The 19,594-nt window shown below is 35.4% G+C and overlaps 1 protein-coding gene across 16 annotated transcripts in view; it reads right to left on the reverse strand.

The window, feature by feature from the left end:
• Window positions 1-19,594, reverse strand: part of CEP112 (centrosomal protein 112) — a 551,317-nt gene that overhangs the window by 425,214 nt on the left and 106,509 nt on the right. For all 16 annotated transcript variants that reach the window (XM_031657708.1, XM_031657706.1, XM_031657712.1 and 13 more), the window contains 3 exons: window positions 12,588-12,674; window positions 9,416-9,515; window positions 5,829-5,947 (listed from right to left, as the gene is read on the reverse strand). In XM_031657708.1, coding sequence (XP_031513568.1) covers window positions 5,829-5,947; window positions 9,416-9,515; window positions 12,588-12,674 — 306 coding nt within the window. The remainder of the gene's footprint in view (window positions 1-5,828; window positions 5,948-9,415; window positions 9,516-12,587; window positions 12,675-19,594) is intronic.

Consider the following 19,594-nt stretch of genomic DNA (forward strand, 5'->3'; position numbering starts at 1 on the left):
GAAAGATCACCAGAGTCTTTATCATGAAAAGCCTTGTAAGTCCTAAGAATCAAGGAAACAATGGGAACCACTAGGACAATGGGAACCACTAGAGTAATTTAAACATGGTTGTGAGGTCAACCAGATTCGTGTCTGTGAAAGACCAATTTGGCTGTATTGTGGGACATGGAATGACGAGGGACAGACTGGAGGCAGGGTCCAGTTACGGGTGATCTAGGCAAGAGACAGGGGTCTCCTGAACTAAGAAGGAAGCGTGGTAGATATATTCAAAAGACGGATAATTAACAGAACTTGACAAGGCATTAGATGTGTGAGCTGAAGCAAAAAGAAGAGTCTTTAAGTAGCTGAGTTGATCCCTATCCCATGGAGAATACTCTACTGGGTAGGTATATCCCTCCATAGGATAGGTATTCTCCATGGGACAGGGGAAAAGGGAATGCCCATTTTAGCAACAAAGGAAGAAGATGAAGTTTAGGGACAATGATGGAATTCAGACCAAGGAGAGATTTTAAATAGGTAGTTGAATAACTGGGACTTAAGGTGAGAGATATAGGATGCATATTTCTATTAGGGAATACACACACGCGCGCGCACACACACACATATCACTTTGTCCATGTAGAATACATAATTGTTGAATGAATGACTACATAAATAACAAAGTGAATCTATGATGTGCTTATTAATGTTGGTGCCCGGCCTGCTTGCACTCAGTTTTCATCTCAGCCCAGATTTACATGAAGTTACACTTCACACACACACACACACAAAGCCTTCAATGAGGGGGCAGGTGCAGTGACTCACACGTGTAATTCCAGCACTTTGGGAGGCCAAGGTGGAAGGATCACTTGAGGTCAGGAGTTCGATACCAGCCTGGCCAACATGGGAAAAACCCCATATCTACAAAAACTACAAAACTTAGCCAGACAGTGGTGGCCACACCTGTTATTCCAGCTACTTGGGAGGCTGAGGCATGAGAATAAGGTTGCAGGGAGCTGAGATTGCACCACTGCTCTCCAGCCTAGGCGACAGAGCAAGACTCTGTCTCAAAAAAAAAAAAAAAAAACCTTCAACCAGATTTACGTATTTACACATCCACTATTTATTGTATAACTAGGAAAAAAGCTTTACTAAACCAGCAGAAAGAAGAAGATGTACCCTTATAAGTGGTAGAAGCCTTTTCTCTTCAAATACCTGACAATTTAAACTAGAATATATTAAATTAGGGAATTCAGACAAAGGAAAAAAGGGGACCTGCTAGGTACACAATGTCCTTGAAGCAAATTTTTAAAAATGCCAAATTTATAGAAAAGATAAAACCAAAATGTGAGAAAGAAAAACCACATGACTAGAAATAACAAAATAAAAACTAGAAAAGAACTAAAAAGCAATCTATAGATTCAACACTATCCTATCAAATTACCAATGTCATTTTTTACAGAATTAGAAAAAATGATTCTAAGATTCATATGAAACCAAAAAAGAGTCTGAATAGCTAAAGCAATCCTAAGCAAGAAGAACAAGCCAGGCATGGTGCCTGACGCCTGCAATCTCAGCACTACTGGAAGGCCGAGGCAGGAGGATCACTTGAGGTCAGGAGTTCAAGACAAGCCTGGGCAACACAGTGAGATCCCATCTCTACAAAAAAAAAAGTTTTAAATTAGCCAAGTGTAGTAATGCACACCTGTAGTCCCAGCTACTCAGGAGACTGAGGCAGGAGGATCACTTGAGCCCAGGAGGTCAAGGCTGTGGTGAGCTGTTATGGTGCCATTGCACTCCAGACTGTGTGGCACAGCAAGACCCTGTCTCAAAAACAAAATACAACAAAAGAACAAGGCCAGTGGGCATCACATTACCCAACTTAAAACTATGTTATAAGGCTACAATAACCAAAACCACATAGTACTAGTATAAAAACAGACACATAGACCAATGAAACAGAAGAGAGAATCCAGAAATAATGATGCACACCTACAGCCATCTGATCTTTGACAAAGTTGACCAAAAAAAAAAATGGGGAAAGGACTCCTTATCCAATAAATGGGGCTAAGATAACTGGCTAGTCATATGCAGAAGAATGAAACTGGATACCCCACAAAATACAAAAATTAATTCAGGATAGATTAAAGGTTTAAGACCTAAAACTATAAAAATCCTAGAAGAAAACCTAGGAAGTACCATTCTAGACATCGACCTTGGTAAAGAATTTATGATTAAATCCCCGAAAGCAATTGCCACAAAAGTAAAAAATGGACAAGTGGGACGTAATTAAAATAAAGAACTTTTGCACAGCAAAAGAAACTATCAAGTAAACAGATACCTCACAGAATGGGAGAAAATATTTGCAAACTATGTATCTGACAAAGGTCTAATATCCAGAATCTATAAAGAACTCAACAATTCAACAAGAAAAAACAACCCCATTAAAAAGTGGGCAAAGGACATGAACAAACAATTCTCAAAAAAAGAAATACAAGTGGCCAATAAATACATGAAAAAATGTTCAACATCACACGTCATCAGAGAAATGCAATTCAAAACCACAATGAGATACCACCTCACACCAGTAAAAATGGGTGTTATTTAAAAGACTAAAGACAACAGATGCTGGCAAGGTTGCAGAAAAAAGAGAATGCTTATATACTGTTAATGTGGGAACATAAAGTAGTTCAACCACTGTGGAATGCAGTTTGGAGAGTTCTCAGGGAACTTAGAACAACTACCATTTGACCCAACAATCCCATTACTGGGTATATACCCAAAGGAAAATAAGTCATTCTACAAAAAAGGCACATGCACTTGTATGCTCATTGCCATGCTATCCACAATAGCAAAGACATGGAATCAACCTAGATGTCCATCGATGGTGGATTAGATAAAGAAAATGTGGTATATATACACCATGGAATATTAGATGGCCATAAAAAATGAAATCATTCCTTTGCAGTAATGTGGATGCAGCTGGTGGCCATAATACTAAGCAAATTAATGCAGAAACAGAAAACCAAGCATGTTGTCACTTACAAGTGGGAGCTAAACATTGGTATATATGGACATAAAAATAGGAACAATAGACACTGAAGACTCCTAGAGGAAAGAGGGGGACAAAGGCTGAAAAACTACTGTTGGGTACTATGCTCACTACTTGGATGATGGGATCATTCATATCCCAAATCTCAGTGTCACACAATATAACCATGTAACACACCTGCACATGTACCCTCTGAATCTAAAATAAAAGCTGAAATTATTTTTTAAAATGAAATAAAGTATCCATAATACTCAAAGCAATATACAGACTCAAATGTAATCCCTATCAAAATATCAATGACATTTTCACAGAAATAGAAAAAGCAATCCTAAAATTTGCATGTAACTACAGAAGATTCTGAATAGCCAAAGCAATCTTAAGCATGAAGAACAAAGGTGGAGGCATCACAGTAACTGACATGAAAATATACTTCGAAGTTGTAGTAACTAAAAGTGTGCCATCGGCATAAAAACAGACACACAGACCAATAAAACAGCATGAAGCACCCAGAAAAAAATCCACACATTTACAGCCAGCTGATTTTTGACAAAAACGCCAAGAACATACAATGGGGAAAGTATAGTCTCTTTAATAAACGGTGCTGGGGAAACTGGATATCCACATGCAGAACAATGAAATTAGACCTGTATTTCTCACCACACACAAAAATCGACTCATAATGAATTAAAGACTTAAACGGAAGAACCAAAACTATGGAACTACTAGAAGAAAACATAGAGGAAAAACTCCATGACATAAATCTAGGCAACAATTTCTGTACAGGACCTCAAAAGCACAGTCAACAAAAGCAAGAAAAAAAAAAAAAGACAAATGGGATTACATCAAACTAAAAAGTTTCTGCACAGAAAAAAAAAATCAACAGAGTGAAAGGCAAACTACAGAATGGGAAAATACATTTGCAAACTATACATCAGACATGGGGTTTATATCCAAAATATATAAGACACTCAAACAACTCAATAGCAAAAAAACAAATATTCTGATGATTAAAAAATAACCGAATGACTTATTTAGGCCAAGGACCTAAACAGACATTTCTCAAAAGAAGACATAGAAATGGCCAAAAGGTACGTGATAAATGTTAACCTCACTAATCATTAGGGAAAGGCAAATCAAACTTACAATGAGATATCATCTAACTGTAGTTAGAATGATTATTATTAAAAAGTCAAAAGATAACAAGTGTTGGTGAGGATGTAGAGAAAAGAGAACCCTTATATACTGCTAGAAGGAATATGAATTAGTATAGCCACTAGGGAAAACAATGTGGTTCCTCAAAAAATTAAAAATAGAACTACCATATGATCCAACAATCCCCCTACTAGATATATATCTGAAGAAAATAAAATCAATATGTCAGAGATATCTGCATTCCCATGTTTACTGCAGTATTATTCACAATAATCAAGATATGAAATCAACGTAAGTGCTCATCAAAGGATGAATGGATAAAGAAAATGTGATAGATACGCACACACATACACACACACATTTGAATACTATTCAGCTACAACAAAGAAAGAAATCCTGCCATTTGCAACAACATGGACAAACTTAGAAGGACATTGTGTTTAGTAGAATAAACTGGGAACAGAAAAGCAAATACATAATCACACTGATGGAATTTTAAAAGTTGAGCTCATAGGAGTAGAGATCAGATACCGATTACAAGAAGTAGGGGAGGAGAGGAAGGAAAGGCAATAGAGAGAAGTTAAAGAGGAGGTATGATGTTACAGTTATTGACAGGGTTTGGCTGTGTCCCCACCCAAAATCTCATCTTGAATTGCAGATGTCCCCATAATCCCTATGTGTCAAAGGAGAGACCAGGTGGAAGGAACTGAATCATGGGGTCAGTTCCCCCATGCTGCTCTCATGATAGTGGGTGAGTTCTCATGAGATCTGATGGTTTTAACATGTGTGGCAGTTCCTCCTGTGTTCATTCTCCTTGCCGCCTTGTCAAGAAGATGGCTTGCTTCCCCTTCACCTTCTGCCATGACTGTAAGTTTCCTGAGGCCTCCCCAGCCATGCTGAACCGTGAGTCAATTAAAGCTCTTTCCTTTGTAAATTACCCAGTCTCAGTCAGTTCTTTATAACTGTATGAATATGGACTAATACAGTAATATAGGAGAAATAAATTACGGTTTTCTAATGCACAGTAGAGTGCTTATAGTTTATAATAATGTATTACATATTTCAAAAAGTTAGAAGAGAGGAATTTGAATATCCTTACCAAAAAGAACTGATAAATGTTTGAGGTGAGAGAAATGCTGATTACTTTGGTTTTATCAGTATATAATGTATCTATGTATTGAAATATCACACTGTACCCTAAAAATATGTAAAATCACTACATGTCAATCAAAAATAAAGTAAGTTTATATAATAAATTCTAGTCCATATTATATTATCCAAAATTTCAGGAAAGAAATGCTTCAATGGCCCAAATTCAAAATTAAAATGGCTTAATTAACAAAAATTATTTTAGTGTTGTTTAACTAATTTTGTTTAAAATCTGTTGGCTATGATAAGAAATCTAGAACATTAATTAAATTCAAGAGCTAGTCAAAAGAATATTTTCTAAATAAAAACTATTTTATAGACCATAGACTTCCAGAAGAAAATATACCAAAACATGAACAGTAGCTATTTCTAAACAGCCTAGAATTTTAGTTATTTTTTATACTTTTCTGTATATTCTGTGAAATCTATTATAATTAAATATGTTACTTGGAAGCATAAACTTTTATATTTTCCATTACTATTTTATGTAGCTTACCTTTTTTTCCCAGTCATTATTTAGAGATTCTGTGCTTTGTTCACATATCTTTTTTAGTTCTGCAATCTGGTCTTCTTTAGTCTCTCTGATAACTTGACAGTCACGTATCAGTGTCTGAACTGTCGAAAATGATGAAAACATACTTAAACCAATTCTAGATACATAGAGTTTGATTATATAAAATTTAGTGCACCAATTAGTAGATAATTCAATTTTTCACCAAGTCTTCTCAATGCTTTCTTCTAAAGTATCTTTTATTCCTTGCTCTTTTTCTCGATTTCTACTACCACAAACTGGCTTGGTTAAATTCATCATTACTGGCTCCCTAGACAATTTTAACAGTGTATTGGCCTCAAGCATCATTCCCCTCCAAGGAGTTCTCTGTTGCTTTGAGGAAACCTTTCACCATTATTCTAAGTGAAGTAACTCGGGAATGGAAAACCAAATACCGTATGTTTTCGCTTATAAGTGGAAGCTGAGCTATGGGTATGCAAAAGCATACAGAATTGTATAATGGACTTTGGAGATTCAGAAGCAGGGAGTGGAAAAGGGGGTGTGGGCTAAAAGGTACATATTGGATACAATGTACACTACTTGGGTGATGGGTACACTAAAGTCTCAGACTTCACCACTGTACAATGAATCCATGTAACCAAAAGCACTTGTACCCCAAAAGCTATTGAAATTTTTAAAATTTAAATAAATAAAGAGGCCTTTCATTGGTGCAAATCTGGTAGTTACGCCCAGGCTTACAAACGTTCCACAGCTCTCCTCATCTAAAAAATAAATACAGGTCAAAGCCTCTGACAAGGACAACAGTTCCTCGTGATTCTGGCCATATCTCTTCCCATTTGCATGTTTTAAACCAGTATTATAAACACACCAACCTATCTGCAGATTCCTGAGTTCATATTCTTTCTCATAGCACTGCCTAAATATGCTTGTCTATCTACCTAGAATGCCCTTCCCTCCCTTATTGAAAAACTCCTACTCATCCTTAGACTCTCAACTCAAAAATCACACCTTCTTTATGAACCAGTCATAAAGAATCACTAAATCATGATTTACTCAACCAGATTTCTCCCCTTACAGGGACAGAAAGAAATTCCTCTTTATTCCCATGAAACCTCAAGTATTTCTCAATTAAATCACTTATTAACATTATAGTGATTTACTTGCCCGTTTCCTCTTTAATGAGACTATGTTCACAGAAGAGAAAGAGATTTCAACTTTTTATCCACAGGGCATAACAGTGCCACACAGGCAAATGCTCAAAAAGATGCATACTGAATGAATAAATAAAGGAACCCCTCATTTCAATATATTGTTGCTGCTAGATACTTTTAAATCATTTTCGAAGTTTATGTTACTAAAATGAAATAGGTTTTAAATTAGATAAAATATTTGCCTTATAAATCATTTATGTTTCTATCTTCTTTACTATAATTATTTAAACAGTCACTGATTTAAGTGAAAATGTGTTAATATAGTCATGTCTTCTGGATAGTAAAATAAATTCAGCTCCATTTTTAATTGAATATAATATTATCATAGTTTACTAAATATGTTTTTATTCCTTTACTTCAAGATAGCAAAATTTTTGTAAATATTTCCCTAAAAATTGTTTTCACTCTTATACCTCAACTACGCAACAATGAAGGAGACAAGATGAATCCAAGTTAACCTAAAGTGAGTCTTTACCATCTACAATATATTTTACTTTACACTTCCAAAATTAAACTAAGATCTGGTTGCAATTCAAAATGCCTTTAGAAACATTATTTTTAAAACCTCGTCATTTTTAAACCTTAGGCATGTTTGAATTGCCTATTTTGAATCAGGGTAAAGAAAACCTGGAAATAATTTAAAATATTTTTCTAGCCACGGATAATATTTGGAGAAAAAACCTAAACGAATTTATAATTGCTTTTACCAACATTTAAGGGTGGAAATGAATCTAAAAGTATTTATTTCATTGGTTAACTTATCTATGTAATTGCTGTCCTAACTTGTCAAAGGCATTATCATTCATTCAAATATACTCAGGTTTGGTGAATTGGGGGAGAGCCAGTAAGTTCCATACAGAAAATCCTAAATGAAAACCTTCCCTTCTCCTTTTCTCTTATTCATTGCCTAGATCTTCTCATTCACTAAATCACGATTCACTCTTCAAAATTTCTTCTTCGGTTCCATTCTAACTACTCCCTGTGCCATCATTCAGAAATCCTTCTCACCTTAACATGCAAAATTACAGCAGCACAGAAGCAGAACATCTCTGAGTTGGCAGGGACTTTACATATTATTTATTCTGATCTCACCATTTTATAATGAGTAAACCAAGGCCCAGAAATGACTTGCTATCATATACTGGACACTGATAACAGAGCTGAGATTAGAGCCTATGTTTTCTAATAAGTAGAATGCTCTCTCCCTCACTCCATTCTGCCTCTGCCTAACAGACTTGGAACTGGCCTACTCTGTTCAACACACCCTCCATTACCAGGCTACTCCTCCCAAAACATGAGGTCCTAAAACTCACATCTCAAAATCCTTCCCTGGCTCTTTACATCCAGCATCTACAGGACAAAGTTCAAGCTTCTAAATCTAAAATTCAAAGTCATACTTAATCTAGCCCCAAGTCAACTTTCTTAATATTTTAAAATCTCTCTCTTAATGCATAGGGTATCCACTCTAGCTAAATATGGTGTTATTTTTCTCTTTCTTTTACCGCATTACTTCCCTTAGAATAATGGTGAAAGGTTTCCTCAAAGCAATAGAGGACTCCTTGGAGGGGAATGATGCTTGAGAAGTACCCTTCCTACAACTTACCTATTTCAGCATTCTCATCCCAGTACCTGCAACTCTTCTCTCCAACTAACCAAGACTTTAAAACTTCACAAGATTTTACAAAAGTTCCTTTCCTGAAACAATATTTTCAACACTCTCTCTCATGACCACCTATTGATGTAGATATTTCAACCCATAGTCATAGTCAACTAGGGTCAGAGTTAGCTCAAGCAGTTACCTCCTCATGCCGGGCTTTCCATCTGTCCATAGTCAACTTAATACTTGATTACATGCTTTCTTTTTCTTCTTAATAAAAGTGCAAATAGGAAATACTTTTTAATTTTTCTGTCAATCACAATACCAGCATATACTATCAGACATAAAAGTAGATACTTAACGTAATGAATTTTACTAGATAAAGAAGAATAATTTCCTTTGACTTCCTCATGAACGCCTATAAGTCCTAATTCTATGACTGCCCTCAATACTCTATGGCAGCTGTATCCCAGTGAGGCTAGAGTTAAGAAGAGGGAGTGAAAGCAACACACTCTTCCAACTCCGTATCTAAACCAACCACCACTACTACCCCATCACTGTCACTACACAAACACACAGAGACACACACACAAACAGTTTTTGTCCCTTCATATGGAAGCCTACATAAATTTATACATTGATGAAAGCCCACATAAACATTCCTACCTCATACTATAAAAGGTCAGAAATAAAATTTTATTCTCCACATCACTAAAATAAAATGGAAATGTTATTAAAAGATGTATGTAACAACACAACATCACCTTTCTTTTCAAGCTTTCTAATAGTCTCTTCAGTTTCATGTTGTTTACTCCTGTATAAAGTTTTCAGTTCCTCTATTTCATTATTCTTTCTTTCTAAAATCTGCAAATAAATTTAAAATGTTTCAGTATACTGTATTACTTTACATATAGGACAATTTTTTGAATCCTGATATATTTAATTCTAAAACATAAATAGAAAAAGTGATTGTAGCAAATATGACTACACTGTGAAATTATATATATATACACACACACACACATAAAGTAGTATCTCTTATCCATGGTTTTACTTTCTGCTGTTTCAGTTAGATGTGTGTGTTTTTGTGCATGTCCATGTTAATAATTCTAGCCTAGTCAGAAGTTCACATTTTGCTCTTGCAGCAGCTAGGAGGTAAAATCTATATGATCTGCCACACTTGGAAGCTTCCAAGTTGACTGAAATTGTGAGATTTCCCTCCTTTTGACTAGTGAATATTGCCACAAATTGGCATTGTAGTGATTTAAGTGACTTTTTAAATTGATTCTCAAATGTCAGTGTTTTGTAAATTAGGGAGAAGTGTTTTGTCCTGAAAGGGAGTTTAGGGATTCTTTTTCTCAGATTAGCATAAAAATAGGTGAAATTGTATGTGTCTAATATTTCTCTTCACATATTTTTCTTACACTTATGATATCTACTGTTGTTTATCTGCTAGCAAATGCCAGCAGATAATAAGTGAATGGTGAATTAGCAGGTAGATATTAACAGAAACTCGTAAAGAACCAATCATATAACTTTTCAATGAGCATAATATTTTTGTAAGTCTACCTCAGCTAATCTAATAAATGGTTTCCCCCAAACTGTAAAAATTATATTATAGTGCATTAAGAAAATTATTAAATATATAAGAATAATTGGTTATCTGAAAGAAATACGTTATCTGTTGGAGATTTTCATACAATAATTTTGTTAAGGACAGTATAAATAATAATTTAGGTGATTTCCTAAAATATAATTCAGAAATTAAGCTGTCATAAAATGGCAGAGAGAAGCCATCAGAAATTTGCCATGTGGGGAGAGTATAATTTATCACACTGCACTGGAATAGAACATTCTTCAGCTGGGCACGTCCCTGGATCCGCCTACAAGCACCCTTCTATCCTCATAGTGCACAGTAAAAGAATTCCCAGATACATGAAGAGATGACATGTAATCGGCCTCTTTTATATCTAGCTCTGCTACTGTGAATCAGAAAAATCAGCTCAAAATATGTCAAAAATTGCATTAAAATCTATTGTGAATTTATATTATGTCAGAAGTTTTAGATGTAATCATTTAATAAAATTTAATTGTGATTTTATACTTCAAAATACTTTATACTCACAAAAACTACAGAAATAACCAAAATGTAAAAAAGATAGCAAGTAAGAGAAAATGCTAATCAAGGGGAAAAAGGAATATCTACTTTTCTTATGGTTGGGTCATATTTTCCATACACCCAAAAGTCAGCTTAACAACAACAACAACAAAAAAGAACGGGGTACAGTAGTACATGCCTATAGTCAGCTACTCAGGAGGCTTACAGATCGCTTGAGCCCAAGAATTCGAGGCTGAAGTGAGCCACGATCATGCCTGTGAATAGCCACTGTCCTCTTCCAGCTTGGGCAACATAGCAAGATCCCACCTCTGGATAATAATATCCATAAAGAAGTAAAAAAGAAAAAGAATGTATACTAATAGGTAAAACACTCCAAATTTTACACCTCGCCAGTTCCTGATGCTTAGAAAATGCCAGACAAGCAATAAACTGATGAATATACTTTTCAAATCTAGCATAAAGTCAAGGATTTTATTTATATTTTACCTGGTACTTCAAACTAGTTGCATTGTCTTCTGCAAATAAATTTCAGGATTTATTTTAAAGAGAAATTTCTGGAAAGAATTTTATTATTAAATATGTTACTTAGAATAAATCTTTGTAACAGACATACCAAGAAACCTATTTCAAATTCCATCCCCATAATTTTTCCAAATAAATTTTTATATTCATTTATCTTATACATCAATAGACTCTATTTCAATTGTACATGTTATATTGAAATTATATTACTGATTCTCTAACATACTTATGATAGAGAACTTATTATCTAAACAATGTAAACTAAAGTAAAACTCTAGTAAGAGCAAAAAAATATTTGCCTGTAATATCTGAATGGGTGAGAGGAAACTGGAAAAAGAGAGTTCAGTTTTTTTTCTCTAATATCCAATCAGTGGTTTCCTCCTTATTGCTTTGAAGGATGAGCCAAATATGTATTTTACTAAATATTAATATATATATTAACCTTTTAAAAAAGCTTGGATACATAATCCTGATGTTATAACTACTGCAACTACCTGCCTCTGTCTCTAGTACTCAGTTTTGGGAAGCAGAATCATAGTCTTAGATTCGAAACAGTAAATGCAAAGTTTCCATTTGGATCAACCTTCATGTATTTCAAAAAAACACATACATACATTATTATCACTAAATGTTTTAATCATTACTAAAATATAGTAACAACCCAAATCCCATGTAGGATAACCATAATTAAAGATTTTTGCTGTGCCAGCTAAGAAAAAAGAATTTTATTTGAAAATACAGGCTGAAAGATTAGAAAGCATCAATCCCAATGAGCTACCTAAAAAACAAGCCTTTATTGTCAGTGCCAGCATTAAAATGCATGCAAGTCCAAGAGTTCCTTTTTAATTAAAAAGGAAATTTAATTACCAGAAAACCAAAAGAATATTACAATAAAACAAATCCTAGTATTTACCACTGATGTCTTATTTCAACTTTCATGAAAGGTAATGATAGAATGCAGATAAAAGATTATAAGAAGGTCAGCCTAAATGCAATAGTTAAGAAGAACTAAAAGGTAATGTAAATATAAGGTTTTAAATAAACACATATGTTTAGCTAATAAAGTTAAAAAATCAACTTTTGCTGGGATATTAGTTTAGCATATTCCATTTTATAACAGAATGTTATAAAGTACATAAATAAGTGGATGGATTGACGGAAGGATGGATGGATGGATGGATGGATGCATGGATGGATGGATGGATGGATGGATGGATAACTGGATGGATCATCATAAGACCTAGAATATTTTTAGTATTCAATATAATTAAAATAATAAAAGATATATATCCTACCTTCTGAACATCAGCATCATGTTTCTGTTGCAGCCTAAGCTTTTCTTCATGAAATTTAGCTTCCATCATTTTTGTTTTCATGTCCAACTTCAAGAAAAATATTTCAAAGGTGTGTTAATTTACCTTCCCTTTGGCAAAAAATACACAATTAAATTAAAATAATTCCCTAAAAGAGGACAGTTATCATTTTCCACCTTTACCTTGTAGTCACAGATTCTAGCAATCACATTACATATACCAATATGTTTACTTCAGTCCTCTAATTACTTTCAAGCTAATTAAAAGTCTTTAAAATAACTTTCACCTAATAGGCAAAACAGACAATACTAAGTACAGATTCACTACTCTCCCCATTCTCTCCTGCACAAAAGAAAAAGGCATTTTAAAGTGACATTTTGCTTTTACATTTAAATCCACACAGTATTTTGCTCTTCATTATTTTTCATTTCAGTAAGTCTCTTCCAACCTTTTATTTTTTTTCTTTGGTCTATTTGCTCATTTTAAAATACTCTAATTAACCTACATATGTAAATATGACTTGAGAATGAATATCCATAAAAATGGCAAATTACTGGTAAGTGCGTATCTTTTGACAGTTTTCCAGCTCTCTCTCCCAGAATCACAGACCCCAGCTCCCTCAAGGGAGTAACTTTATCTCCTTTCAAGCATTCCTTAACTTCTATCCTCTCCAAACCAACACCACATGCAACGGTGCTCTGAGCAAAGCCAAAAATGTAACCAATCTTGTTAATAATGAGAAGTGTATCCTAGAATTAAAAGAGCAGTGGTGACAGGTTTCAAGAAGAGCAACATGAAATTGATTATCTCAAATGTGAAAGTATTTGGCCACATGATTTCTCATAATTTAAGACAGTATTATACATTGAAGTCTGGCAGACCTCTTTTCCAGCTCTAATTCCAATCCCACCATATATTCACTGTTGCGATTTTGAGCAAGTGATCCTTTGACACTCTAGTTCCTCTTCTGCTAATTAAGAAAAAGTATCTTTACCTCAATGGATTGTGAAAATTACATTCAATAAAATAATTTAAATGACCATGCCCAGGACAGTGTGTGGCACAAAGTAAGTATGCAAAAATATCAATCAACAACATTTAGGAAAAAAATTTTAATATTATTAATGTACCTTCAAAATGTTTCCTTGAAAATTTTTGAAACACATCTTATATTTTCAATTACTGTTTCAAATACAAAATAATACAAATTTAGCAAGATAAACATGCATATCATATTAACATATCAAACTGAGATTTTATAGTTCACAAACAAAAGTTAACATAAAACAAATCCATGACTTGAATGTTATGAATGGTGAGGAAAGAGACAGTTATCTATTCACTATGCAAAAAAAAAAAAAAATTCAATTCCCTTGCCTCTAAATCACACAATATTTCTTCTTCCTTTTTGCAGAAAGGAGGCTGGACAACCAAATTCCACGCAAAGATCCTTCACAGAAGCATTTTTGGGATCTATTAAAAGGGAACTAAAGCCAAAAGACAAGATGACAAAGCTGGCCAGGTCTAAGAGACATGATTCGTTGCCAGATCTTTCCATAACACCTTCTAGAGAACTTGTCATACCTCAGCTTCTGAAGGTAAGCCCTAAATATCATGTGAGTGTGCTACCATAACCCCAACCCAACACCTCTCACCGGCCCCACCTCATTATTTATTGAGCAAGTTAGGAATAAATACCTGAGACATGCTTAAGCAATCCATTAGCTAGCAAACAATCATTCAGATTCTCTCCCAAGAATCTAAACTAACACACCAAGTTAGCTATTTTGGGGAGCAAACCCAAGTTCTAAAGTGCAGCAACCAAGAGAAAAGCAGGCAAATCCAGTATATAGAAAAAAGTAGAGCAAATACACAAAAAAAGCAAAGATTAGAAACCACATAGCATCTGGATATGAGGGAAGTAAACTCAGGCTCCAGTGATCTCAATGGCACCAGGGTTAGTTGAACTCAAAAGGATTTTTGTGTCTCTTTTTATTTTATGTAGCTTGATGGATCTCTGTTCTTACAACCAAAGATATTTCTCTAAATTCTATTCTTCCGGCTATAACTTTTTGCCTTGGTATAATACTAAACTTACAGAAAAGTTGCAATAATAGCACAAGGAACTCCCATATACCCTTTCTTTATCCGGATTTACCAATTTTTTTATATTTTGCCCTATATGCTTTGTCATTTTATGTCTGTATCTACCTCCACAAATATATATATAAATACACGCATATTACTTCCTCAATCATTTGTAAATTAGAAGCATCATGCCTCTTTATCCCTAAAAACTTCAATATATATTTCCTTAGAACAAGAACACTGTCTTTGATAACCAAAGTGCAGTTATCAAATTGAGGAAATGTAATATTAACACAATATTATCTACTGCACAGTTTATACTCAAGTTTTACAAATTATCACAGTAATGTCATTTATAGCTATTATTTTTCTCAATCCAGGATCCAACCCGGAATCACGCATTGCTTTTAGTTGTCACATCAACTATTTATTTCTCCTTTAATCTGGAACAGCCTTTCTTTGTGTTTAGTGACCTTGACATTTTTTAAGAGTACAGATCATTATTAAATGTCTCTCCATTTGGATTTGTCTGATGTTTCCCTCATGACTAAATTTATGAGATTTTGGCAAGAATGACACTAAAGTGATACTGTGTCCTTTTTCATTGCATCGTATCCGAAGGAGGCTAGTTTGGCCCAATATCTCCAATGTACAACTCAGTAACTTGGTTAAGATAGTGAGCACCAACTGCCATCCTTTTAAAAAGGTAAGAGTATCTCACCTCTGGAAACTCTTACCTTGATGCTACAGAATAGCTCTATATTTCCACCCTGTACTCTAGGATAGAAATCCTAAATGTATTATGGACAACTAGGGCATGATGCCTGATAAAACATCAGGATTAGAATATGGAAACAATCTTATTACTATAGTATATAAAGACAATATAAGGATACAGATTTAGATATAGATGTAGATATAAATATAGATACGTACCTATGTGTTCATCTATATAGACTGAAATTGAAAAACATTTCTAATTAGTTTGACCTCCAAGGAAGCCTGACTTCAAAAAACATTTAAGTTTTCTTTTTCTGAGATCAGAATATACATTATCAATTTCAAATTTAAGATGTAAAAATTAGGCTTGCAGATCTACTTCAGGCTATAATGAAGTAGGGTACCACACTAACCTCCCACTGTTAACCATAAAATGGGATAAAATACATGAGATAACCGTTCTCAAGGACTGGACAACAGGCAATGCAGTACTGTGATCCTCACAAACTGAAGCCCACGATAGTCCCAGCTTTCTGCCTGGGTACAACAACTGGAGTCCACGTAGAGCACCACAGGCCTCCTGAGCTGAGAAGGCAGAGGTCAGAGTTCAGGGCAGTTAAAGAATCTTAAATGCAGGGCACTAGAGAGATATAAGCTGCCCAGAAGATTTCCCTGTCACTCCTCAACCACAGGCTAAAGGCTGGGATGTGTGCGCCCTAGGTGAATAACAAAACATTACTGCTACAAAGTAGAAAATGTAACAGCTGCTACAGGTTAAAGTGCTGGGAGGCTCCAAAGACCTGCCCAGCCAGGTGGAGACAGCTTCTTAACTTGCAAATACCTGGCAATTCAGCTGAAACAACATAAAGGCCACACCTCAGGACTACTCTAAACTTGCCTCCAAGGACTGAAAGCAAGCCTCAGAAAGCTAGTTTGTAACACAGGTCCCAGGGGGTTGGATAATATCTTTGGCTTTCTATGTATTTGCCTTAACAGAATGTAAAAACCAAGTCTACACAACTTAAAGGTGATTAACTACCACTTGAACAGCCTATAAGAACAACAACAACAAAAATATTCTATGGAAAAAAATAACAGAATCCAGAGTCCCTACAAGGTAACAACCACAAGGTCCATTGTCTAGAAAGTAATAAAGATGCGCCAAAAAAAATAAAAAAGAAAAGAAAATTTTGTCCATAGGCAAAATCAATATAAATAAATTAAATAATAAGGCCCAAGATGACCCTACTTCAGCACACAAGAGTTTAAAGAAGTTCACATAAATACTTTCAAAGAACTAAAGGAAAACATATTTAAAAATTAAAGGAAAATATTATTTCAATGAGAGAACAGATAGGGGATCTCAGCAGATAAATGGAAATTATAAAATTGAAACAAATGAAAATTCCAGAATTGAAAAGTGCAATAATTCAAAGGAACAAAAATTCACTAGATGAGCTTAACAGATTAGAGAGAGCAGATAAAGGAGTCTATAAATTTGATGACAGAACTACAGAAATTCTCTGAGAGAAAAAAGATTGAAGAATTTATTTTTAAAAATCAGTAACACTTTTGGAAACTGTGAAACAAAATCCAAGAGTCTAATATACATGGAATTGGGGTTCCTACAGAAGCAAGTAAGAATAGGGAAAGACTATTTAAAGAAATAATGGCCAAAAATTTCCCAGGTTTGATAAAACAAAAAAATACTGAGTTAGAGAACGAGATGCTCAATGAACTCTATGCAGGATAAATGCAAGAAAACAGCACCTAGAAACATCACAAACTGTTGAAAACCAAAAACAAAAAGAAAAATCTTGGCCGGGTGTGGTGGCTCACACCTGTAATCCCAGGACTTTGGGAGGCCAAGGTTAGCAGATCATGAGGTCAGGAGTTCAAGACCATCCTGGCCAACATGGTGAAACCCCCGTCTCTACTAAAAATATAAAAATTAACTGGGTGTGGTGGCATGTGCCTGTAGTCCCCGCTACTTGGGAGACTGAGGCAGGGGAATCACTTGAACCTAGGAGGCGGAGGTTGCAGTGAGCCAAGATCGCGCCACTGCACTCAAGCCTGGTGACAGAGTGAGGCTCTGTCTAAAAAAGAAAAAAAAAGAAAAAGAAAAATCTTAAAAGCAGTCAGAGCAAAAGAGGCATTACATTCAGAGAAACAACAAGCTCTCCAGCAGAAACAATAGAAACTGGAGGACAAAGGAATAATATCTTAGAAGTGCTAAAAGAAAAATTCAGATAAAATTCAGATGACATATCACCAGTAGAACTGCACTAAAACAAATAATAAAAGGTATTCTTAAAGATGAAAACTTAGAAACTCTGAAATGAAGGGAAGTACTAGAAATAGTACGTAAGCAGAGATACATAAAAGCCATTTTTATCTTCTCATAATTCCCCAAAACACAACTGTTTAAAGACAATACAACAACCTTGAAAGTTAGGTTTCATCAGGTATTTAGAATTATGACAATAGCACAAATGATTGTAGGGTTAAATTAGATTTTACTGTTTTAAAGTTATTAGATTTATGAGGTGGAAATTAGAAAATGGGAAAAGTCCAGTATAAGTGGCACAATATTGACACTAAAAACTGACTTTGATATGGTAACGATGCATAATTTTAGCCCACAGCAGCCGCAGTAAGAGCTGCCCAAGGAGAGTCTGAGCTCAGACACACTTAGCCCTGCCCCCACCTGCTGGGCCTTCCCTATCCACCCTGGCAGCTGAAGACAAAGGGCACATACTCTGAAGACTCTGGGGCCCTGTCCGCCCCTGGTTTCTCGCCATAGTACCACAGCTGATGCTCTCTGGAAAGTGCCGCCCTCCGGCAGGAGGCCAACCAGCACAAAATAGAACTGTAAACCACTAAAGCTAAGAACTCTCACAGAGTCCATTTCACCCTTGTGCCACCTCTACCAGAACAGGTGCCGGTATCCATGGCTGAGCCACCCATAGTTCACATCACAGGACTCTGTGCAGACAACCCCTAGTACCAGCCCAGAGCCAGGTAGACTCGCTGGGTGGCTAGACCCAGAAGAGAGATGACCATCACTGCAGCTCGGCTCACAGGAAGCCACATCCATAGGAAAAGGTGGAGAGTACTACACCAAGGGAATACCCCATGGGACAAAAGAATCTGAACAACAGCATTCAGTCCTAGACCTTTCTCAGACAGCACCTACCCAAATGAGAAGGAACCAGAAAATCGACTCTGATAATATGACAAAACAAGGCTCTTTAATCCCCCAAAAAATCACACTAGCTCACCAGCAATGGATCCAAACTAAGAAGAAATCCCTGATTTACCTGAAAAAGAATTCAGGAGGTTAGTTACTAAGCTAATCAGGGAGGCATCAGAGAAAGGCGAAGCCCAATGCAAGGAAATCCAAAAAAGCGATAAAAGAAGTGAAAGGAGAAATATTCAAGGAAATAGATAGCATAAAGAAAACACAATCAAAACTTCAGGAAACATTGGACACACTTAGAGAAATGCAAAATGCTCTGCAAAGTCTCAGCAATAGAATAGAATTGAACAAAAAGAAGAAAGAAATTCAGAGCTTGAAGACAAGGTCTTCGAATTAACCCAATACAACAAAGACAAAGAAAAAAGAAGAAGAAAATATGAACAAAGGCTCCAAGAAGCCTGGGATTATGTTAAACAACCAAATCTAAGAATAATCGGTGTTCCTGAGGAAGAAGAGAAATCTAAACGTGTGGAAAACATATATTTGGGGGAATAATCAAGGAAAACTTCCCTGGCCTTTCTAGAGACATGGACATCCAAATACAAGAAGCACAAAGAACACTTGGGAAATTAATTGCAAAAGGATCATCACCTAGGCACACTGTCGTCAATGTATAGATTACGAAGACTTTCTCCCACTCTGTGAGCTGTTTACTCTGCTGACTGTTCCCTTTTACCGTGCAAAAGCTCTTTAGTTTAATGAAGTCCCAACTATTTATCTTTGTTTTTGAGGTTCTTGGTCACGAAATCCTTGCCTAAGCCAACATCTAGAGGGGGTTTTCCAATGTTATCTTCTAGAATTTTTATAGTTTCAGGTCTTAGATTAAGTCCTTAATCCATCTTCGTTGATTTTCATATAAGGTGAGAGATGAGGTTCCAGTTTCATTCTCCCACATGTGGCGAGTCAATTATCACAGGACCAT

Source organism: Papio anubis, chromosome 17, assembly GCF_008728515.1.
Source record: "Papio anubis isolate 15944 chromosome 17, Panubis1.0, whole genome shotgun sequence".
NCBI lineage: Eukaryota > Metazoa > Chordata > Mammalia > Primates > Cercopithecidae > Papio > Papio anubis.